The sequence below is a fragment of the Equus przewalskii genome, chromosome 1 (genome assembly GCF_037783145.1).
Source record: "Equus przewalskii isolate Varuska chromosome 1, EquPr2, whole genome shotgun sequence".
Taxonomy (NCBI): Eukaryota; Metazoa; Chordata; class Mammalia; order Perissodactyla; family Equidae; genus Equus; species Equus przewalskii.
In genome coordinates, this window is record NC_091831.1 from 51,217,816 (window position 1) to 51,243,871 (window position 26,056).

General features: G+C 39.1%; 1 protein-coding gene across 1 annotated transcript in view; it reads left to right on the forward strand.

Annotated features, from left to right (window-relative positions):
• Positions 1-6,425, forward strand: part of CABCOCO1 (ciliary associated calcium binding coiled-coil 1) — a 120,206-nt gene extending 113,781 nt beyond the window's left edge. The window contains exons 6-8 of the mRNA XM_070611808.1: positions 403-525; positions 948-1,088; positions 5,993-6,425. Coding sequence (XP_070467909.1) covers positions 403-525; positions 948-1,088; positions 5,993-6,067 — 339 coding nt within the window. The 3' untranslated portion in view covers positions 6,068-6,425. The remainder of the gene's footprint in view (positions 1-402; positions 526-947; positions 1,089-5,992) is intronic.
• The last annotated feature ends 19,631 nt before the right edge of the window (positions 6,426-26,056 follow it).

Sequence of the window (26,056 nt, forward strand, 5' to 3'; positions counted from 1 at the left end):
ACTGTTACTGACTCTGCCAGAACTGGAGAAGGTATACAGAGGATCTAAAACATGATCTCTACCTGCAGAAAGCTTGTAGGCAGGAGGACAGGGACATTGACGCATGGAACAAAAACCAAGGTAATACAAAATGACATCCTAAACCACATAGTATAATAGGAAGAGAATAAGACAGTGGGAAAAATAAAATGCTAATTATCAGATATGGAGCACAAAAAGCACTAGAAAACTAAGAGGGCAATGGCGTCAAGAAATCAGAGGAGATAAATGACTTAAGATGACCAAAAAATAGACTTGGAACTTGATATAAATACATATGTATTTATATATACAGGAATTGGCTGAAATTGTGGTTACTCACCAAAGACTTTGTCATAATACAGCTGTTTTCTTCCCTTCCAGCAAGTGATAGAGATTGTCAAGCCTTCAGGTTGCCTTTTCCCTGATCCTCTAGAAGAAGGAATCTCATTTGATATTTACTCAACATTCATAGAGCCACCCCCAACACTGGATACAGAAATGAAGGTATGTTCCTTGTCTCTTAATTCCCCTTATCTCAGGATTATATTCTCTAAGGGCAAAAGGAAAGGGACCCATGCTCTTCCATTTTCTTTCCCTCTGACTTTTCCTAGCTAAACATAAATATTTCTTTTAGCATTGATTCAAAGGTGGGCCAGCTGAGGGTAGCTCAGCAATTTTAATCTCTTCCACTCCATCCTCTTCAATCTCCATCTTCACATTCCCAAAAGTAGGCACTGCTTAGCATCATGGCTTGATTCAACATGACCCTCATGCATAATGAAAACGCAGGATAACATCAAATCAAAATGTCCCTCCAGGCTGACATTATTCCTGGTAAGAAAGTACCCGAGAGAAGTTTGAGGTTACATATAAATCACTGAATGCTCCAGAAATCACTTGAGTATTGTTTACTTTCAATATTCTAGGGGCTGGATCAAGAACAAGGCGCTGTGGAGTCCCAGCCAGAAGCCGACACTTCAGACACAGATCTTTTAGCTGGTTTCACCATTGAAGATGTAAAATCAGTGCTGGATCAAGTCACAGATGACGTTTTAATCAGCATTCAGGTACTCAGCCTTGATAGTGTGCTCACTTTCTTTATTACTGATTAATTAGCCAACCTCAACCTTATTGTCTTTAAACACTACCCACACTCTGCCAGCAAGAGTGATGTTTACGATGGAGGAGTTCAATTTAACATCTCCACATAATTCTCAGTTAAGTCATCTGAGGCTCAATAAGACCACAAAATAGATTTGCCAACAGCACATGGTATGGTGTGGATTATCAGTTTCTAAAATCATTTGACATTGAAGCCCAAAAAAGAACATGGTAAAGACCTTGTCTCTTGTCACCCTGTAAAGATTGCTCATGCAAGAGCGATTGGAATACATTTCTAGACAGTAAACACTGAAGATCAAACCATAATTCTTAGCTATGTCTTCTCACCAAATTTCTAAAGAGAGGCCTTCAAATCTTTGAATTCCCTCTCAGCGAGTTTGTTCCTTTTCACATTGCGCTAATAGCTAAGCAATTTACACCAATGGCTGCATGAAAATGGTCATGGCAACGGCCATCTCAGTGGCAACTGCCAATGATGTATCAGTCAGCTTAGCTTTATGCTTAATGTTTTTCCTGTCCAAAATAAACTCATTTCTAGCTCAACACAGACTTGTATCATTTCCTAGGCAAAATGATTAAATAAGCGAATTGCATATTTTGAGAGGATTTATAATTTCTTGTGGAAATGACAATGAATCAATGGGACAGTATACTGCATGTTTAAAATATTAATGCAACTCAGAAAGATTTAGTTGTTATCTGAACATGAGACTATATATAAATAGCTCACTGTATTAGCAACTAATTTAGAAAGAGCAAAAGATTAGCTTGGCATGAACATACCTTAGTATTTGTTTAATCATCAAATGTTAATGCACTATTTACATGGGCATTTAATGATTTGATGCCAACAGAATCAGCCAAAGTCCTCGGTTTAATAAGGGGTGTTTAGTGTTTACCAGTAATAGTGGAAGAACACGTTTTATACAAAGCTTTATTGTTAACAACCCCATGAATGTAATAACTAGTTACTGTATAGAAAGGCAAAGTGCAGTTGAATTAAGCTGAGTTCAGAACATATCTCCTTTTTAGATTTGATAACATTTCATCTAAATATAGTTTATGTATAATCATGGCCCTGGGCTCCTTTGCAATCCTGCGGCTCTGAAATGATTGCCGAGGAACTACTAGACAGTAATAGAATTGTTTGCAGGCCCAAAAAATTGAAAACATCTTGACCAAGGCCATGTTCCATGTAGTGAGCAATATGTTTTTAACTATTCATTGAAATTTGTTTTTAATATTAGGGTCTGCAGCATTTATACCGCTACTCTGTAACAGAAAGAGTATGATTGCTATATGTGTGTGTTATTGTCCTAGTGGCCTGCAGCCATCCTTACTGGGCCTGGAAGTTCATTAGCTGGCTCATCTAAATGTCATTAGGCATAGGAAGAGCTTGGACCAGAGGTGAGGGATGCAGATCCTTTAGGTGTCATGATCATTTCCACATTAAGTAGATTCATGGACACTCGCCTGGGCCAAATTATTGCCAATTTTTCAATAAAATGGCACGATGATGTGGACTTATACAATGTCTCAAGATAGAAAACCCCTTTATATGTTTTCTCTCAATAATCCTAGTGAACTCCATGCAAATTAGGCAGAAATTTCCCTGATAAATAAATTGAAAAATGAGAAAGAGAGAAGGACTAAGTCATTTGTCCAGAGTTTCCACGGTCGGAAACTGATGAAAGGCCCTGAAAGGAGGCTGTGAACTGGGTTCTAGTTCTAATTCCAGTGTTATCCACAAAAACCACATTACCGCTTACATCACGACCAGACTACTATGGATTTTAATACTCCCATGGTGTGGCACTTTTTCAGTGTTTACCCTTGTGTCTTGATCAAATTCCAAATTGGGTAATTACTCTCTGCCTAGCCAAATTTCTCCCCTGTTTTAGAGGGGTAAGTTCTTTTCCACTTCTAAAGCCTGCCTTCCAACGTTCCTGGCTCTAAAAACTGCTGCATTCTTGTTAAAAGGTAGCCACATGGCAGTGGTCAGTGTATATAAGCCTTCTGAATACACTGACCTGCTGTAGGAACATTTAATGAATTATTATTTGTAAGACGTCTTAAATTTTCCAATAGTTTTTTCTCCTTCTTTATTTGAAGTCATACTGTTGTTATAATTTTTAGAGGAAAAGGCAGTAAAGAATTCATGTTTTAAGTACATGTTTTTCAGAGCTCCTTCTCCAGTGTGGTTACAGGCATCTTTCACTTTCTATAATTCAGACATTTCTGAAAATGTAGTGCAAATCCTTAAATTTTTATGTTAATCCACTTACTCGCCTATTGACTCACTTTATAGTTTTAGAAATTTATTAAGAATGAAGTTATCTTGGCCCTGAGATGTTAATTAAAATTATACTGAGCAGAGCAAACATTTTCAGCTTATATAGTTTAGGTTTTTTAATTTTAAAGATACATTCAAAATGAAATTATTTTGGCCCTGAGTTGCATAATAAAAATTATGCCCAATAGAGCAAACTTTAATATATTTAAAGAATTACATTTCAGAGAAATATGAATGCTAACACTAAATTTTGGCATTAAACGTTGGCTGTTGGCCATGTTCAAGCAATAGGGTAAAATAATGTGAAAATCCTGAGAGAAATTGGCCATCTTGGGACCATAGGTATTTTGGGGTCAACTTCAATTCCCAGGTTAGATAAGCTAGGTGGGAGATCACCTCAGGGGAGTGATCGCTGACAGGCTACTGAAGCCAGGGCATGAGTTTTCCATTGTTTCCTAAAAGAAAATATGGCCTTCCCTATCCTAGTGGTTGTGGGATAACTTGTCTATTGAGCAGTGTTCTGAGGAATAACATGGAGACATGGTAGACTAATGACAACCTAGTCTTGACCAGACAAAGAGTCTTTTCATCCAGACCCTGCTGGTTGTGCCTGAACTGAAGTACTGATCGCCACTGTCTAGAGACCTCCCCTCCTTCAGTACACTGCTCTATGGGGGGGACCCTGACCTTCATGAACCTTCTCCCCAAAGCCCACACTTACATCAATGAATTCTGTTTCTGTGAAATACCAGAAAAGTTGACATGAAAACCATGGTGAGATAGTGAAACAGAAGCTGGTAGATGAAAGTACATCTGTCCTTAGTTAAAAAGAAATGAGATTATTGGTGGACATAAAGCAAATTAATTGACAGTGGGAAAAATCGATCATTTAGTTAGAGCAGTGCTTCCTAATCCTTTGGAATTGTGACAAGATTATTTCTTCAAACCATTTCAGTTCCTATATGGTCTAATGTATGACAAAGAAGCAGGAGTAACATATTTTAAAATATTTCAGATGTCATAGCGAAATATAACATTGGTGAATATATCACAAAATAAGGAGCTAGAATCATGAATTTAAAAGCCAGCATGTAACGTGAACATACTTAATTTTCAACTACTTAATTTTGCAGATAAGAACTAGCACCCAAGGTAGTTAAGTGACTTGCCAAAAGCTACATAGCTAAACTAATCTCTAGGTCCCCATACCCCTAGACCAGTGCTCTTTCACCTCTACCAAATCACACCTGAGGGGTTAGTGATTCCTACAAGATGACAGAGTTCCTTTGAAACCTGGAGGACCGTGTTCGTCCCTCATTGTCTCCTCTACCCAACCACAAAAAAAGACGAGCAACCCGAGGCCAGAGGTCGACCACAGGGCTTGATGAAACTTGAGCCGGAAAAGACTGATACTCACTTGAGAATCCAGAATTGTTGACACTGATGTGATCTTTCCAGAAATACGTATCAACTCTTACTGTGAAGGTAAAACAAAATTTCATCAAACAGGGCAACCAGGTGGACATTTCAAAACTATTTATTATAATTACACTCATAAATAAATAAAAATGAAAAGTTAGTTATGCCTGGACCAAAAACAGTATTCCATTTTTTAATTTATTCTATATAAACTAAAATAATAAAAGTTTCTCAAAATATAGTTACCCTGAAGACCACAAATTATGTTATAGACATTAACATTCTAAACTTGGAATTCTTTACTAATACTTGTGTGTATAAACTACTCCTCATACACTTGTAGACTTTTTTAAATTGCCTAAACAAAAACACCAAGTTTACCGCATCGTCCACCACCGTTTCTCTCTCTATAATTTTATCATTCATCATGAAAAAGGGAGGACATTTCCAAGGCTACTAGTGTTCAGATAATGTGAAAGTATTTTTGGAATTGTGCAGGTAGCAATGTTGGTCCACAGAATGTCAGTGCCAGAGGCTAAATGCTATCACAGCTGCAGCAAACACTAAAACCTGTCAGCAGTCGCTTACTTTTTCCTCCCGAAACTATACCACAAAGTGGCATAATTCCAAGAGTTATACTGTATGATGAATACTCTTAATTATGAGAATTGTTCTAATTGTGAGATTATTTGTGTTGTTATTTCACAACAGAAGTTCTCTGTGATCCCATTTAGAATGTATTACACAGGAGACAAAACATCCATTGCGAAGGGGGGGACCGACCACACCGCAATAACTGAGCCCTGAGCAGTTATTCTGATTCGGTGCTTATTGGTAAAGTCTGTCTGAAAATACAGATAAATTATCCTATCTTCCAACACAAGGCTCTGTGAAAAATGGCTGTCCAAATACCACTTCCTGTTCATAGCAGACATGCTATACATTGGGAATGTGCAGAGAAATATGATAAAGTGTTATCACATCACTACAGGCTGGAACACGGCTATGTCTGCAAAACAGGAAGGTGTGTGAGGGATAATGTCTGTCTTTAGGCACTATAGTATGTCAAAACCACAAAGACAATGTGCAGCAAAAGATAGCTCCATCATAACCACTTTTTTATGATTGTCTTCACAGACCGAGATAAACGAAAAGCTGCAAATACAGGAAGAGGCCTTTAATGCACGAATAGAAAAATTGAAAAAGGCCTGAGGACTCAGTACAAGGAGAGCGATGCTAAACTTCACAGAAACAAACAAAACCAGCCGGCATAATAGACTCTAGAGCATCACATTTCCTTCATTTAGTTAGGAGAGGACAACCAAGCCCCGCTTTTTATTATCCTAAGCCTTAGAAAAGTATTGGCCCCAATTTTGCTATCTCCTGTCCCATAACAGCCTCTGAATTTATTGCACTGAGTGTAATAAGAACATTTTGTATACAAGAGTTTGGAGAATTATATGTAAAAATACAATTACTTTTACGATACTCCTTTGACATTTTGACTAATAAATGCTATTCATCTTCAAGAAGAATGAAACTGACTTTTTTAAATAAAGAAAAATAAAAATAATTTTGCCTATATTGACCCAAATGAATGGTCAAATTACTGTGGCCCTCAGAACAGATACCACTACCGCACTGCTGAGGATAAAACTCGCTAAACTCTGGCAATTCAAATGCATATACTGTGGGTTTTTTCCTTAAATCGTTTGGTTTTCTTATTTAAACGTTTCAGTGTGAAACCAATTTTCTGAAATTATATAATGGAGTTTGAAGCACTTTAATTTATTCTGTACTGTATTTGTTATTTCTAATCTTGTTACTCTCCCAGGAGAATACGTGACCTATATAAAAAGAAGAAATGTATAAATGGTTATTAAAGACCAACCTATATATAGATTGTAAAAATCTTAAATACAAATCAAACTCACAGAGCTCTTAAAATTAACCATTATATTGCAGTAGAACGATTAAAAACATCTCAAGCTTTTAAATACCTTTATTAAAATATAATTTTAAAAGAAAAATATCCATTTGCCAACTGACTGTCCCTAGTTGGACAAATTAAATGAATTACTATGTAGGCCCTTTCCAAATTTCTTAGACTTCAGAGTATTCTAGAATGGAGAGCATTGCTAAGAGGGGGACAGTTCCTTCCAGAAGTTTCCACGTTATACCGGAACCAGATGTACTTGCATCTGGGTGGAACCTGGTTGAATGTGTTCTGTCTGTGCTCTAACCTTGGGCTATAACCTTACCTTTTCCATCAATATCAAAGGGATTGCCCCAAAGTCATTTAGGGTAGAGACAGATCTGACAGCATTTGGTAATTTTCTAACTACACTGATCAGCAAAGTAAGAGTAGTCCTTAAGATGAAACCATGTGGATTGTTCATGCAGTTCCGAGTCTGGAAGGCCTGGAGATGTGCTGAGCTGTGTTTCTTCCTTAGCCGTCCTTCCTCACTGAAAATGTTGATGGCCATCGGAGATGACAAGGAGGGCTTACAAGTCTTGATTCCATCAAGCAATCTTTTCTCCAGGGAAAACAAAAGTGAAACTAGAAAAACCACGAATAGGGAATGAAGGAGCTTCTAGAAATCACCAAACAACTTCAAGTGCAGTCATCAGCACAGAGGGAACCTGCATTTCTAATAAAGAGTGCTTATTTTGAGCAAGGGTACCAGGCATCTGAAGCTGAAAAAACGATAGCAGTAGGATCCCTGAAAACTACACAGAGACCATATATTATAAGCATTCCTAAAGTGTGCCTTTGGAGTAAGACGCCAGGGCCTGGTACTGGCTTCACCATGTGACTTCAGATAGGCTTCTCGACCTCTATGTGTTCATCTATTAAAGGGGGATAATACTTATTTTCAAGGTAGTTATGAGGATTCAATAAATTCATATTAAAGGAAGTTTGTTGTAAGGTTTGGTTTCTGTTTACCTCTTAGGATACCTGAAAAGCCCCCGCCTATCCCTATACCTACTGCCCAGTCTTTGATCAGCCTCTTTGCCAGAAAGCCCATCCTTCTCTGTCTCTCTACTGGCACCTGTGGATCAGTGTGTCCTCTCATGGTAACTACTTTGCCACTGTGCTGTCCTACATCTTTCACGTTGGAGCAGCCGGGGGATCTCCGTGACAGCCTAACTTTAACATCTAATAATAACAAGAGAAGGAGCAATCATAGTAGCAGTAGCTGTGAATTTTAATTCACAGTCTCCGCTCTTTTAAATTAATTTTAAATTGATAGAGGAATATACATACTCAGTTAAAAAAACAACAAAGTGTAGATAATGAAAAAGAAATTTCCAAGCTAGGTACTCCCATTCCTCTCCCCATGAGGCAAGCACAGCTTTCAGTAAATCCTTAGAAAAGTAATTTTTATCCATTTAAACAATTGGATGCTTGTATAGAGTGGCCTTTTTTTTTTAAAACATAATTTGCATCGTTCTTACATTGCTTTTTTCATCAAATAATATATCTTGGAGATAATTCTCTATCAGTACACTTTAATGACCATGTAGTATTTCATTTTATCAATTCCATAACTTTTGAAACTAGTTCTATTGATGAACTTCTTATTGTTTCCAGTACTTTGCTGTCACAATGCTGCATTGCCATCTTTGTGAACATGTTTGATTGTACCTATAGGATGAATTCCTGGAGGGGAAACTTCTAGGTCAAATTTTATGTGCATTTCCAGTTTTGATAGATATTGTCAAAGTGCCCTCCAAAGATATTTCGCCAACAATATTTTTATACAATATTTCAACAACAATATTGTTACCAACAGCATGCATTGGCCAATTTTTTATCTTTGGTATTCTGACATGTAAAAAAGAATGTCACACTATTGTTTTAATTTGCTTTTATTGTTTTACTCCACATGGACTAAGCACCTTTCTGATGTTTATAAACAAATACAAATGTATGTATATGAACTTAATCCTCCTCATACCCCTAAGAGATAAACTGATAGACATTACTGGCCACATTTTATAGTTATGGAGCCTGAAGCTTAGAGAGATTATTAACTTGAATCAAGTTGCATAATTAATAATTGATGGATCAGGGCTTCCAACCCAGGTCTGACCTATTTTACAGATGAGGAAACTGGAACTCGGAGAAATTTTAAGTAATTTTCCCACAATCACTTAGCCAGTAAGTGGTAGAACCAGGCTTTAAACTTAGGCCTGTATGATTGCAAAACCCACATATTTCACTTTATCTTCATCTACCTATCTCATAGTCAATATAAAACAAAGTGAAAACGGACTTCACTTTTTTGTTGTTAGTTATAATAAGGGAGCAAACTTGTTTATGTTGTTAGCATAATAAGTATTTAGAGAATTTATGCAAGGATGGAATTTGTAACCCAGCTCCATTCATTTATTCATTCATTCATACACCATATATTTATTGAGTACCTACTACGTGCCAGGGCATTTAGCAGTGAGCCGAACAGACATGTTCTCTGCCCTCATAATCCAGTGGGAGGAGACAGTTAATACTAACTGTGATAAAGACAAGTGTCAGGGAATTATGAGAGCATGGAACAAAGGAGCTTGGTCTACTCCAGGAGATCAGGGAAGCTTCCCATGGGTTTTGACATTTGGGCTGGAGTCTGAGGGATAGGTAGAATTTAACTGGAAGCAAAAGAAGGAAGATGAATTTCAGGCAGAGAGAGAAGGATGTACAAATTCTCTGGGACACAAGGTTGAAAAATTGGCCACAGCCGGAGCTCTCACAGGGTCCCAGAGACCACATTACAGAATTTTACTTTTAACCTAAGGGGAATGGGAACTTGTTGATAAGTTTTAAGTAGCAATTGACATCAGATTAGTATTTTTAAAAAAGGTCACCTCCCTGGTGCCAGGACTTCTATCCATGGAGATACGGAAAAGACAGTATTCTCGTAAAAGAATTCCCACTGCTAATGATGCTATAGCTCCACTACCTAGCAATCTCTAAGAGTAGGAGAAATAAAGAAAAATTTTGACTTTTTTAACATCACAGGATCCACCTACTCTAAGCAGTCTTTGACACAAAGGCAGCCCTCTGAAGAGCCAATTAAAAAACAATGCCAGCCTATCGCTTAGACAATGAGCAAGCTCTCTCTTATCATCCACAGTAAGCTATCTCTCTTCTACTTGCAAGAATAATTTGGGGCACCTTTTTCCTCACCCCCATAAGTTTCAAAGAGAAATATGTTCATTATGTTATGAACAAGCCATAGACTGCCACAATTTCAGTGCCTGCAAATATTACACCTAAATATAGCCATGGAGTCATTTTTCCAAAATCTGAATATAAAGCCCCTATTTCCATCCTCCTTTTGATTGGAACCATTCAACCATCCTGGTAGATAATAAGTTTGCATGTTCTTCGATTGCATTTCATTATGCTTCAGTTCCCCTGGAGAATAAACCTTTTCCCAACAATTGTAGAGGAGAAATACTTCTGACGTCTCAAATTTCACAGAGTCTCAGGAAGACGTCCCTCTTCTGGACATCAAAGTCTTTTTTTTCCCTGGACATTGATTTGTTAAATAAGAGAAGTCAGGACCCCTTCGTGGCAGCCAAAATATCAATTAAGTTTCCTGAGCAAAAAGGAATCTAGATCAAAATAATACCATCTTCTTGGAATTCAAATTTCAAAACAACGAGAGAATATTACAACTCTCTTTTGCTTTTAGGATCCCTCCCTTTTTCATGGAAGTACCAGCAGTGGAGATTGGCTTATGGTTTTCTTGTCAGAACTGCCACAGAGTTTTGTGTTATTTAATTTTCAGCCTCAGACTGTTCAGTGCAGATGTCTCTAATGGTCATTTTGGTGTTTATTTCTTCCTTTTAATCTAGCCTGTGATTTATTCAGGATACTTTCTGGGTACTGAGATGAAATAAGACAGATAAGGTCTTTGACTTCCTGGAGTTGATAGAATTGATAAAATTTATAATCTAGAGGTAGATGATAAACAAGTGAATAAATAGGGTGATCTTAGATAACAATAAATGATGTCAATGATTAATCCAAAGCCATGGGATAGAAAGTTCTGGGATGTGGGAGAGCTACTCTACCTGGGGTGCTCCAAGAACTCTTCTTGGAAGGGGTGACTTTTGAGCTGAGAACAGAATAGGAGAAGGAACCAACCATGGGACATTTGTTCCAGGCAGTGAGGATAGCAAATGAAGTGACATTGCCAGGTAGAACATTCAAAGCAGCTCTCAGGGGACAGGGGCATACTTAGGTCTCACTCTTAGGAAGTAACCAGGCTGGTTTACAACCTCAGACCCTCACATTCCTACTCCAGTGCTGTTTCCACTCCATCACATTGGCATGGTCATATTGCCCTATTTTTTTCAAAAAAATTGTGCAGAATTATAGCCACAAAATGCTATCAGGATAACTCCCAAACCCAAATAAACCCACCTACTTAAAAGAATCTTGGTCCAAATCTCCCTTGCAGAAAAATTTCAAATAAATTATGTAGATACTCCACTCCAAAAGAGGAGGAGCATGACTCCCACTCATTATGCATGGGCTGTGCATGGTGACTTCCTTCCAAAGAATACAGGATGGAAAGGTGGGGGAAAGAGTACCCTTACCGTTAATAAACACTACTTCCACCAAGTGAGCAAGATCAACAGCAGTAGTCATAAATCAAACTGACGGCATATACACCTGATATGAGATGATCAAAATAGTACTTTACCTCCGGGGTCTTCCTCCCTAAAACCCCAAATCCCAGTCTAATGATGAGAAAAACATCAGGAAATTCCAGTAGAGGAATATCCTACAATATACCTGATCAGTACTCCTCAAAACTGTCAAGGTCATCAAAAACAAGGAAAGTATGAGAAAATGTCACAGCCAAAAGAAACTTAAGGAGATATGACAACTAATGTAATTTGGAATCCTGGATGCAACTTCTGGAACAGAAAAAGGAAATCTAAAGAAATATGAATAAACTGTGAACTTTAGTTAATAAAAATGTATCAATATTGGCTCATCCATTGTACCAAATGTACCCTAGTAACATAAGATTACTAATAATTAGTAATAATAGGGGAAACTGTGTGGGGGAAGGGGTAGTAAATGGGAACTCACTCTCTGTACCATTTACTCATTTTTCTGTAAATCTAAAACTGTCCTAAAAATAGAATTTAAATGAATTTAAAAGAATGTTGGTCAAAACAAAATAAAATTAGTTAGAAAGAAGAATGCCTACCATCAGATTTTGCCATTGATGGAATGGCACCCCCTTATAAATGACACATGAAAAATCAGATATAGTCATTTTGCAAAGTAGAGGGAAAAAGAAATGCTCTTAAAGGAGAAAGTGATAAACAATCCAATTTTAAAGAGGAAATTGCAAACTTCATCAATCCTGGGCCTCTCCTTACTTTCTCAGTTCCATGGTAGATTTGAAACTTTCTGAAAACATGCACACTTCGTAAAAGCAGAGAGTAGATTGGTTTCTTTCAATACCTAATTCTCTACAATATAACATAATATGGTCTATCAGCTAACCTTAAATAAAGAGATCAGCCACTTATAGAATGGCCCGTCTCTCAAGATGCTCTCAACAAGGGAAGTTTCCTCTGGATCCTACTAAGACTTCTCTAAATGAGTATTTCTTGCCTTATATAACACGGAAAGCTCTGTTTATCAATAGATCACAGATGGTAGATAGACACATAGATACATGCAGGATAGATAGATAAATATAGCTAGCTAGCTAGATAGATAAAGTACTATCCAGCAACTTGATATCAGGCTTGGTAATGCTCACCTGCTATCCTATCACCCAGAAATGGTTACAATAGTCTGGATATTAACCTATTTTTATTGACTATCAATCTCAAAATCAAAAGGAGAAAAAAATAGCCCCTGTTCTTATACCAAGGAAATTTTATATTAATGCATTGTCAATACAAGGCCTTCATAAAACCAAGGCCCAAATTCAACCAGAATAAAAGGAACATAGTCCTCATCTTCCAACCGCATAGAGGAGTTAATCCCTTACAATGGTCAACAAAATGTTTGTGGATTTTATTTCCTTATCATTTTCTGTATAATGATGCTATTATTTTTTATTAACCCTATTCAATCCCTTTTTCAGTTGTTACTGGACTTTATAGATTAGGATAAAGTTAAAGTTTGCACTGACCTTGAAATAGTCAAAAATTCAAAATGAAAGAATAAAAAGTGTTCTCACTCTACCTTGCAAGATCCAGAACTTGTTATATCTGCTTAGGAAACACAACTGGGTAACTGAACAAATGCAAAGACCCGCAGGATTCAATTTTAAAATGGTAGGACAGGCTGGCTCCATGGCCGAGTGGTTAAGTTTGCACACTCTGCTGCGGCGGTCCAGGGTTCGGATCCTGGGCGCGGACATGGCACCGCTCGTCAGGCCACTTGAGGCGGCGTCCCACATCCCACAACTAGAAGGACTGGCAACTAAGATATACAACTGTGTACAGCGGGGGTTTGGGGAGATAAAGCAGAAAAAAAAAAAAAAAAGATTGGCAACAGTTGTTAGCCCAGGTGCCAATCCTTAAAAAAAAAAATAAAAAAAATAAAATAAAATTGTAGGACCTTGGGTCCATGGTGCTGACAGTCTTAAACCCCACCTAGTTCAATCCTTTCGCGATGAAGAAACTGAGGCCCTGAAAAGTGAAAAGCCTTTGTGATCATGTGGCTAATTTGTGGCATGGCCCAAACTAGAATCCTGATCATCATTCATTTGTTTGTTTATTCAAACATGTTTATATTCGACCAATGTTTACTGAGTACGTTCTGTGGGCCAGAAGTTATGTAAGCATCCATGAGCAAAAGGAGACTTTTCTAGCCCGGTGCTCTTTCTGTGACACTGCATATGTATCAGAAGCTGTCCACCAACGTCTATTGTCCCAGAATGGCAGGACTCCATTTTCCAGATCCCTTTGCAGTTAGGTGTGGCCACGTGACTAAGTTCCAGCCAGTGGAATGTGAGCAGAAGTGCAAAGTGCTACATGTAGGGTATTGCTCAAGACCAGGCAACATGTTCCATGTTTTCTCTTCCTCCTGTCTGCTGGCTGGATGGCAATGAGGAGAGTCACAATTTGAAGGTAATAGAGCAACTATCTGCCTGGGTACCCAAATGACCACACAGCAGGAGACACTTACCAACCTGGATCACACATCCAGACTGTCTTATGAGGGAGAAATAAACTTTTATTTCTTAGAGTGACTTCATTCTTGGGTCTATCTGTTACCACAAGTTAGCTTGCCCTAATTAACTCCATGAATATGTCTCCCTGTGTTGATGCATGTGTAATATGTCTCATATGGGTCAGTGTCTATAAACTGGGAAAACAAGTAGCAAATTCATTAACTCTGGACTTGCTTATAGTTTTACTGTATAAGGTAATTACCTCTTCGTTTATATGAGCCCACAGCCCCTCCTAAACTGACATTCTATGAAATAATTGACTGAGCCCCACAAGCATGATGAATTACACACTCAGGAATTTCCCACGAGAGGCCACACCTTAAATACTTTCTACTTTAAGTGAGGCCAGCAATTTTTTAAATGTCTATGGTTAGCTTGGGATTTCTCTAATATAATAAGAAAAGTATAAACAAGACTCTAAATTATTAATTTGCTAATAGCTTTTCCCTTAGGCCAAGGTTATTTCCTCAGCTGAAATATTCTGTAATTCACTAAAAGTTATTTACTAAATACCTACCCCAAGGAACCTGGCTAAGGCCCTTATTAGAGCAAATATTGATATTTTGGCTGCTATTTATATTAACTATATCCAGTTCTAAAGACTAATATGCATTTTTGAAGCATTCTGGTTTGGTACTATTTTAACAGTTCCACATATTAAAATAAAAGGCACAGTCTGATCACAGATAGAGCTGGAAATAGAAAAAGAACTTAGTTTTTCCGTCCCTCACACAGGCTCAATCGGTAGTTGTTCACTTGTTGTCAGTGACCACGTGAATCAGTTAGAACGCCTTTGGCTACAAGTAAAATCCTATACTCGAAATGGCTCAAACAATGACAAAACTGTACTATGTTATCTAACAAAAAAGGAAGTTCAGAGGTAGGGAACCTCAATGATATCCTTGAGAACCCAGATTATTTCTGTCTGTGGTGCTCTCTTCAGCATCTTGGCTTTTGTCTTCAGAGTTTCCCCCTCATAGTCTGAAGATGACAGCTACATCCTCACAAAAGACCAAAAGCTCAAAGAAAAGGAGTTTTTTCTTCTCTTATGTTTCCTTTTAAGAAAAAAAAAAAAACTTTCTCAAAGCCTGCCAGGAGAGTTTCTCCTGTGTCCCTTTGGCCAGAAGAGTATCACATGGCCAATCCTAAACCAAATACTGGTAAGGCAAGTAGAATTATCACAGCTGACACGTGAGTCATGATTCACCCCTGGGGCTGGGGAGTGGCCTGAAAAATGTAGTGAGCCAATAGCTGAACAAAACTGGGATTCTGTCAGAAAGGAAAAAAACACGGGATGGCTGCCAGTTTCTACTCCATCCAGTGATCTTTCCTCTATAACATTTTATACCTTGGAATGTCCTAGCATTCTCAGCGTTCTTCAATACCAAATTTAGATAGATAGATCGATAACAGACAGATAGAAAGAAAGATAGATAAACAGAGATCGATGATAGATAGATGATAGGTCTTTTCTTCTTTTTCAAAGATTATGATACTGGTACTGATTATTATCTCTATGTGGGTGTGGTTTTTAAAATGTTTGCTATAGAAGAAGCCACTGTATTCCAACATACCTATGAAAAATAGGCAGAAATTTTATGAAACCAACCCTTTTCAGCTCTTAAGGCGCTGGACTCATGTAGAATTATTATTACCATTTCCTTTCTGCTAAAATTTTGATGACATGGTCATCATTCATTCAACCAAGTGTGGCCATTTCAGATTCTGTTAAGTGTCTTTATTCAAAGTGTCCTCATAGGCTCCTTTATTTGTTAGAACTATTTCTAAATGAATCAGCAGACGAATCACGAGAGCACTGCAAAGTGAAAGCTCATGGGCAGGGCTAAACTGAGGAAACAAGACAAACCAAAGACAAGGCCATTGCAGACTTGAGAAACTGTTCACAATATAATATTCAATGAAAAAAGCATAATCTATCATTTAATATGATATGCGTTTTGTGGGGAAAAATGACAGACAAAGAAAAGCTATTCAGACAAAACGGAGGTTATCTCTTGATGATGAGATTACAGGTGATTTTAAAAATTTTTTCTGTATTTTCCATATAGCCTATATTAACTTTTTGTAACTAATAAGAAATAAACTCTGCTTCTGATAGGTTTTATGCTACACCCTAGGCTTCAGTGTCGATAAACCTACACCCTAGCCTTCAATGTCATTGTCCTTTTGCCAGCTTCTGGACCAATCCACTGGGAGCTTGAGCATCTTCTCTGCCCTCTCTGGTGCAGACAGGGAGTCCTGACACCCACAACAGTTAGAATGCAGCAGGTACTGTTTGGACCCAGGGAAGCACAAAGAGCTTCCCAGAAATGGCTCCTGTTCTGAAGAAGCTTCCAGTTTAAGTTGGGTACACTGGCAGGCCCATGGGATTGAGTAAGCAGCCACATTGCCCTTCAAGTACTGAGATGACCTCTAGAGCTGGATTCCAGAGAGGATTCTGTCACAGCAAACTATGTGATGTTGGGCGTGTCGCATTACCCCACAGAGCCTCAGGTTTATTTTTTATAAAATTGGTGGGTTGAAAATAGATAAGAGGAGGCAACATTGAGAGAAGCCTTTTCCTAAAACTCTAGGGACGCTCCTTGAATGAAACTAGCCTTAAAGGAACACAGCATCTTAAAGAATATCTCAAATTGACTTAAAATTGAAACACCAGATGCATTCCCATTTAAGTCAAGAATGAGATAAGGGTTGTAATTAATGAAGTAATTGTATAAATCCCTGTTTAATGTCTGTCTCCCAGCTCAGGCTATAGGGCTCAGAGGGCGGGGCCTATTTCTGACCTGTTCGGTGCTCGTCTCCAAGGTCCAGCACAGTCCCTGGCACAGAGCAGGTGCTTCATGAATACTCTGTAAAAGGAAGAGCAGGGGCAAGCAGACGCACCTGCTGGCCGGCTGGTTTCACCATTAGTATTGAGCTTTTCCTGCCACTATAATAAGACAACACCTAGAAATTAAAAGTATGATTAACACAAAGCTAAAAATCATCATTATTTTTACATTATAAGATTATCTACTTTGAAAACCATGAGAATAACTGTGCTAAAAAATCAATAAGAAGTCAGATTTTCTATAAATTAATACTGGTTAGAAAATATCATGGGAAATATCTTTTACAATAGTAACAATCGTAGAAAATACTTAAGGTGAAAATAGGAAATGTGAAGGACCTGTCTGAAGAAAAATATAAAACTGTCCTAAAGGGTATTTTGCTAGATGCAAAATTTAAATATAGTAAAGATGTCATTTTAAGTGTAATTCCATTGAAAATCTCAGGATTTGTATTTGCTAATGTTAGTCTGAGGTCAACATGAATATTGAAAGAGTAATAAAGACTGAGGGCTTTCTGATTTAAAAACATTACAAAGCTAAAATACTTAAAAGTACGATAGCAACACAAAAACAGCAGCCAAGTTAGTGAAGCAGAATAGAGAACCAAAAATGGCCTTCATACTAAGAATTTGTTTTATGTTGAAATTTACTTGGGTGGCTGTGTCTGTGAATTTGGAGTCACTCAATCCTGAGCTTCGCTCTCAGATCTGCCCCTTGTAGATAAGCAATTTAAACTACCTAAGCCTCAGTCTACACATCTGTAAAATGGGGATAAAAATCACTAGGCTAGAATGCCGTTGTAAGGACCAAATGAAATGTATATTCATTAAAATTAAAAATTTATTTAAAATATTTAGCACAGTACCTAAGTATATAATGAATGGTAGTTATCCTACAAAGCAATGGGAAAGTAAAGAAATCTATTAAGCTATGATACTGGGACAATTAATCATTTGAGGAAAAATGTTTGTATCATATATTTATGTTTTATATGTTACATTTACAGAGCATATCAACAAATGAAAGCATTAAATATAAATATTAAAACTACAGGGGCCGGCCCCACGGCCGAGTGGTTAATTTCACATGCTCGCTGCAATGGACCAGGGTTTCACCAGTTCGAATCCTGGGTGCGGACATGGCACTGCTCATCAAGCACTGCTCTGCTCATCAAGCCATGCTGAGGTGGCGTGCCACATGCCACAACTAGAAGGACCCACAACTAAGAATATACAACTATGTACCGGGGGGCTTTGGGGAGAAAAAAGGAAAAAATAAAATCTTTAAAGAAAAAAGAACTACAAAGTATCTAGAAGAAAGTATGAGTGATCCTTTTCCTGATCTTGTGATAGGGAAGGCTTTAACAAATAAAAGTGATGAAACAACATCACAAAGAATGGGCAAAAAAAAATAATTTTAACTACAGAAAAAATTTGAATTGCTCCATGTAAAAGAAAATTCACCATAAATAAAAGTAAAAAAAAAAAACCAGAAACTGAGAAAAGTACTTTCAGCAAGATGTATGACAGGTATAGAGTAAGTAACTTTAATACATAAACAGCTCTTTAAAATCAACACAAAAAATGTTAACAACTCAATAGAAAAATTACAAAGAATCTGAAATCATTCACAAATTAGAGAATTAAAGAATAAGTACAAATTTTCAGCAATGATGAAAAAGCGTTTAATTTCATCAATTCTGGGATTTCCAAGTGCTATATAATCAGTGCTTTTAAAGCCAAAGAAATCCATAAAAAGAAATGTAGAAATGAAAGTATTTCGTACACTGCTACATCAAGAATTGCCTAAAATTGACTCAATATGTGGAGCATTGTGCAGTTCCATTTACCCCGATGTGTTGAGGAGTACTTTAAATTTTTAAATGAGATATTAGAACCCATTTTTGGCAAATGGCAATACACCTCTCGCTCACTCTCTCTGCCACGCCCTGTTCTCTACTTTTCTAACATGGTACATGTGGCTTTCATACCTGACAATTTCCATGTCAGAAACATTGAATTGGATGAGGATGAACTGAGTAAATGATGAAAAATCCCCGAGGAAAACATAAAGAGAGCCAACTCTGGGTGTTGCTCTCTTACCACTAGCTGTGAGCCGGGCCGTGGAGGAGGCGCATCACTTCTCTGAATGTAAATGTAATTAAGTCAGTGTTTCTCCCACGGAGCTCTAAAAATTTCGCACTCCCCCACTCCAGGCCTTCACAATCAGAAGGCAGAACTTGGAAAGTGACATTTCTAACCAGCACCCCAATTAATGCTTAGGTACTTTAACGTTTGACAACCACTGTAACTGCAGACCACCAAGTCCTTTCTAACGCCAAAATGTTCTGAAAAAACAAAAAATTCATGCAGCTCCACTCTGGACGTCTGAGACTGACCACCCACCTCAACTCCCAAATTTGGGTTCTCAGATCCTTATTATATTTGAGCTGATATCTCTTTAGGCTCATTCTCCTTATTCCATACATCAAATCACACTCATCGAAGCTGCCAGTCTTCGAAAGTGCTTTCAGAAGGCACATAAATTCAACCCTGAGTCCTTATGATTCAGACATTTAATCACACCATAAAGTTAATGGAATCCAATTTGAATGTAGACACCTCAACAGCTACATTGCATTGAATTCACAGCATTCATAAAATGTGAGTCTCAAAATGAATCACCAGCCTAATGGAAAGTTCAGAGGAGAACGCTGCCCTCTTATTGATCACTGTCCTGATCTTCAGCTGCCAGGAAAAGGACCAGAGCTGTCAACACAACGCTGTAGCCCAGGCAACCAGCCACACCGCTAGGAACTTTTCAAAACTTAAAAAAATAAAAGTTACTATAGAAACTTTCAGATGCTCCTTAGATTGTTTGCACAGTCCCTGGTTTATAACAGTAATGATGCCCAGGGTTAGACTTCACCTGTGAATTTAAGACTTCTCATCAATAACAGCCCAGAAATGGGTTGCTTTGGGGGTGCTCCAGATCCTTACCTGATTGCCATAAAGTGTGTTCCTCCAGTGTGCATAGTCTGTGGGGTAAGAGGAAATAGATACTGTGTTTCCAAGGCCTCAACAATCCATTACTTAAATAACAGGAAATAAAAGTACCGCTGGCCCTCCAAACATCCAGATGTGGTCTCAGTGATGTTTGGCATCTATTAGGTGAAGACATCTGGATGATTGATTCTGAACTTTCCATCCAGATGTTTAGCCATAGTGGCAACTCAACTTTGAACTGACGCTGGGTGGGGTTTGCAGTTGTTAAGGAGCTAACCCATGGGACCTCCTTTGATTGAGAATGTCCTTTCACACGAGCTTTTCCACCTTGGAAAGCGTGGCTTTGCCTGAAAGAACCTCTGGATCCACAGAACTGCTTGATTAACCTTCTCAACTATGCTTTCTATTCTTCAAGATTTCGTCATCATGGCTAAGCTAAGAGGAAGGAGACCAAATCCTTTCTTGATTTTTTTAAAAGACAGCTGCTGAAATTCAACCATTCTTAAAAAGATATTTACCTGAAGCAGGAACCCTGCACATTCGGGAAGGGGGCAGGGCTCTCAAAATGTCTTGTAAACTCTTTGAGTCTAATATGCTGAACTGCAAATTTAATCCACTGAAGTGGTTTCATGCAAACGCTCCTCTCAAATTCCTTTTGTACAAAATCTTGATGCATAATGTATAGAGTCTGAAAATGGATTAAGCTACATTTGGAGATGGTTTGAGTTGGGTTTTTTTTTAAGCAAGTAAAAGCAGGCAGGTTTTTTTGTTGTTGCTTTTTTTAACCCTTCTTGCTCAAGCAATCACACATGGATTGTGTCTTCTCAGAGCTGCCTTTCACACAACGTTTCTTGTCTTTCTTTTTCATGTCAAAAAGCTTGAAATGTAAAAAGTTTTAATTAGAAATGTGAAGAGTGAATTAGACTCATTTCCCTCAGATTTCCCAACTAAAGCAAGCAACTAGAATGGTAAAACCTTCTAATTTACTCCTGGAAGATAATCCAACAACCAAATAAGCAAATGAGTGGAATCATATTGAACAAAACATTTCCTGGTACCCCACGATCCTTATTACCCTGAGGGCTGTGGCCATGGATAGAATGGCAGCCTGAGTGTTGCGGGGAGCAGGTGTGGTAAATGCTCAGAAAGATGTTTCTACCAGTGTCAATCAGGGCCAGAAACATGAAAAAGGAGATGGCCAGGGGAAGTGCCAAAGCCAAAGCCTCCAAAGGAATCACAGAAAGTTGGCTACCATCTCACACTTGAGTTTCAACGGGTCAATACGATTGTAATGCTTGGTTTCATTATTTGCTTATTTTTACATATCATTTGAATACTATGTAAATTGTACTGGAAAGAGAATTGCAGACAGAATGAGATTTGGGCTCAAGCCTTATCTCTGACCCCACACAGTTATGTGATCTTAAACTCACTTGCTCTCACCGGTTTCAGTCTCATCATGTCAGGTAGGGAGAACCATCCACCCTTTAGCTACCCATCTGCATCTGGGGCCATTAGGAGGGACAAATGAGATGGGTGGGAAAGTACTTGGTAAAGTCTCAAGCCTCATGGATGCTCCTCAGTTCTCCTCTGCTTTCTCCTGAGAAAATGGTGGCATCCTTGGCTCTTCTCCCACATCCTTTTTCATCCAGGTTTCCCACAGCCATCGGGGAAGTGAACAGGCTCTTCTGAGGGCAGACTTCCAGCTGCCACACAGCTTAGCGCTTCCAGTGGGCTCCAGGTATGCAGCCCCAACAAGAGCTTTCAGGCTGACAAGGCCCTACCTGTGGCACTTAAAAACATGGATTCAGATAAATACAGAGAAAAGAACGCCCTCAGGATCAACATTTCTCATGGCCTCCATTCTGAACACTCACCTTGACCCACTTTGTTCCTGACCTTGTGACTAACCTTTTTCTGCTGTTTGCCTCACCTCTCTGGCTTCATAGGTAGCTCCAGTTATCAGGTTCGAGCCGTTTGAGTCTCTTCTCCATTAAAATTCAAACAATTCACTTAATCACATTCCCTTTGCCCACTCCACCTTGGTCCCAGCACCTTATACCCCAGCCAGTGAATGGGACACAGACAAAGAGCAGGTTTTATATGTGGGTGTAGGAGCTGAGTTGTGCCTCTCAAAACAGGCACTATAAGGATTTCTGCCAGCATTTGGGACATTTTCTCTTTTTGAAGCTACAGACTTAGAACAATTGGACAATTTCAAATTCTATGGAACAACTACCTTGGGAGAAGGGGTAGTCTTTTCCCCGACTCACCTCACCTTCCTACTTTAAATGTTACCACACACCAGCATATGTTGAAACACAGAGGAACCATATCCTCTCCGTGCCTCTCCATATAGATCTTGATTCATTGGCAGGAGTGTCGAATAGGAAAAAAAGACTAATTCAAATTCAAATTCATTCCCCCTAACTTCACTATAATATAGGCTTTACTAAACAATCTTTTAAAAATTTCTGCAATGTAGTGAGAGCAAGACCGTGCCTGTCTTGTTCCTTGGAGTATTTCTGAAACTTAGCACATGAAAGGTGTTTAAAAAATATTTGTTGCCTGAATGAATACCTAAGGAAAAAAACAAAGCAATATTTGAAAGATTTCTTACTATCTAATGCTGATAGAGAGTAAAGTTAATGATTTAGAGAGCAAGTATCCAGCAGTACAGCTCGCTAATACCTTTTAAAACGTGTTGATGCTCATAAATCCAAAATAAACGACCTGTAAAATCACTTAAGAAGAAATAATACGCATTTAATCAGGCTTCCAGAGGAAAGTCTGAGGAAAAAGCCGAGAATTTCAAGAAGAATTATTAAATCCCTTCAAATTCAATCACTGGCCGATCACAGACACGTCACGTGTCCCTCTGCCCACAGGGCTGTCACTTTAGGCAGTCTCGCTCAACCCTTCATTATGAAACTCCTAAATTACAGCCACCTCCTGGAGCCAAAGGGAAAGGGTTTGGATCAGCTGAAAAGGGTAAGTCCTCTTACAGATCTACCCAGCAAGCTTTTCCACATTCCACAGAGGGATCTTAAACAAAGGGGGAGAAATTGAACACATCACCCACATCCTAAAGCCGGCATCTTCAAAGTCTTACACATAGCTTTAGCTTCAAGTCAAAGGGCTCTTCCTCTGGCAAATAAAATTCAAAACACTGTGAAATGCCAGTCTGTGCCTCTGCTTTATAATCCTGTTGAAAGTTTTGGAATTGAACAGTGTTCTGGTACCTTCCATCCCATCCTAGATTTTACCTCTTAGTCTGCTAATGAGAGTTACTTTACCTTTCCCAGAGTTTGATTAAGGTCCTGAGGGTGGTGGTAAAATGGATCCATCTTTTTGTTACAAACTCAATTAGAAGAAGTTGGAATTGCTCTATTCAACAAAGTTAAATAAATTGTTAATGAGAAATTTACCTTCACTTGATTTGCTAGTTGCCTTATTAGCTTGGAGTCAACACTATTAAAGGAGATGTTTATTAAAGCTTAAGGTGTTTGCTGGATTGAATGTTAAAAAGAAGATGGCAGGATGGTGCCACTGACTGCCTGCTTCCAAAATCCAGAGGGGATTTCCATGATCCATCCAAAATGAGCAACTTTGAGCCATCATTTGGGGTCTCCTCCTCACGGAAATAGTGATTTACCTGGGAGGTAAAAGTGCCACATGTTCCTGGGTAGCATCTAAAGCATCTTTTCAGCCACTATCATGAGAGTATTTTCTAAGCCAAATGGGCAGTGGCCTGAAGAAAGGCCACCCAGTTGCAGGTGAGTCTGAACACCTTTCCTCCTCTGGTAAGGAGGGAACAAAAGTATGTTGGAGGAGGTAATCATGAGGACATGTCAGCCAGTTGGCCCACAGCTGGACCCCAGCAATCAAAGGCTCCTCACCCCCTCCCCAGTCCTTGGGATGTCCGTTCCGCCCACCATTCCAACAATGGGAGCCATTTTCAAGGATGCAGCCTTGAGCGAGCACTGTGTTCTTGAGCCCATCCGGATGGTATACACAACTGAAGCCAGTTAAGGCCTCTATAAACTTTTAAGATTCTGGCAGGTGGGTGCAGAGATCTACTCGTCTTGCAACTGCCCAAGGCAAGACTTGTATGTAAGTTCCCTTGCTTGTTAAACCTGCCACCTACTAATCTGGAGTTGTCTGCCTCTTTCTTCGGTCTCTCCTTGCTCTCCATGTACAGGGGCCAGTTTGTGAACCAACAAAACACCCCACCGTAAATGTCACAGGTATAGGAGAAGGAGGCTATTTACTCAAGAAAGTTTAAAGCAGACCTCAAAACCACCTACCCAAAGAGAACAATAATGTCTCCCTGATGTGGCATTCCTAAAATGCCTCATCTTAATAACCAGGACCAGCTCCAGGCAAAGTTGTGAGGTCAGTCAAGGTTGTTTTCAGACCCTTCTCCATTTCTCTCTCAAAAATATTCTCTTGTACCCCTACCACGTAGCCCCTGTGGTAGAATCTGAAGGCTAGTTCACTCTAGTCCATCCCAACCACTCAATAGCCACTAGATGGCCCTGCAGAGGCTCACAAGCTAAATGGTCTCATTCCCCAGAGTGGCCTCAACTTAGGTTCCACGTGAGTCCTAGCTTCACCCAAGCAGACACTCCCCCATGAGATTCAGAGGTGGAAGTAGACATTGAGAGGGAGGCTGCACTGTACTACTTCTGCTAGCAAGCACAGTGTGGAGACATGTGGGAACTCTAACAGATGCCCCTAGGTCCAGACCCCAGCACTGTGGCTATGGAGAGGCAAGTCAAGGGCATTTGTTTTGTTGTTGCATGTTGGGATAGATGTGGTGAGGTCCAAGAGCCAGCAGTTGTAGAGGTGACCTCGTTCTTCACCAACTTGATCATGGCAGAGGCAACAGCTGCCTTGGTGGGCCAGTTCTGAGGCATTGTTCTGGGATGTTCTATGATTCCTGGAAGTTCTACTGGAAGTCTTCTCCTCCAGACCTTCCAGGGATTTTTGTAAGTTCCTTATTCCTTGTATGAAATCTATTTCTGCTGAAAATAGCTAGACTGAATTCTGCTATCTACAACTAAACTTTGATAGAGACACTTCCTTCCCAGCCAAGCAACCAAATGCTTAATGCTTGGCGCCTCATCTTCTCAGATGAAATGAGTTGACAAGCCAATTCACAATAAGTAGTTAATAACTAATAAAGTAACTTCTTAAGGCACTTGCCTTAACCCAAGCAAAAATATTCTAATAGTGACTTCTCAATCATCAATGACTTAGAATGTTCATGGGCATTTTTTTTCCCCTGGACAGGAAGCAGAGGTTTTGTAAGAAGTTGTTGTTAATTGTTAATGATGATGGTGATGATAATGGTGATGATGATGTTTAAAAGCATGAGAAAGCTGATCTAACTTATAAGGCTCACTGGGCTGACATTTCCAACTCCCCTACTCCCACTCAACCATCTTAACAGGGCTAAAAGCTCCATGGTCATCACCAGTTTCTCACATCTCACTGAAGACCTCTCCTACAGAGCTCTCTGTGAAGTCAGAAGGACCTTCCAGGAATGAGGAAGCCTGCATCATTAAGGGATGAACAAGGATTCCAGAATCTTCCTGAAAGTCGATGACATATTCTCAGAGAGAAGACAAAGAAACAAGCAGGTGAAGAAGGCAATTGGATGGAGAGATGATTAACGATGTCCACCTGCACATCTATGGATATTCCTGGATCAGCTAGGCTGTCAAGGCTCCACCCCGTACTTGTGGAGAGGCAAGGCTCTCTCTGGTCTCCAGGAAGCCATTTCTTGATCACTTACTGTGTGATGTTCTTTATCTCCATTCATTTTATTCACTCAACAAACATTTTTTGGGTGTTGTTGTTTTAGTTGTAGCCATGAATGAACAAGCTAGGTTTCCTAATCCACTATAGAAGGAACCAGACATGACACCAGGACTCATACAGAATGTTCTCAATTACGATGGAGGCAAGTGCCACAAGGAAAACCATAGCACACTGTCTAACGGGGCATGGGGAATTGGCATAACTTGGTCTGGGTAGTTCATAGAATGCTTCCCAGAAGAAAAGCCATTCCAGCTGAATCTTGGGGGCTGAGCATGAGTTAGCCAGGTTGAAGGAACA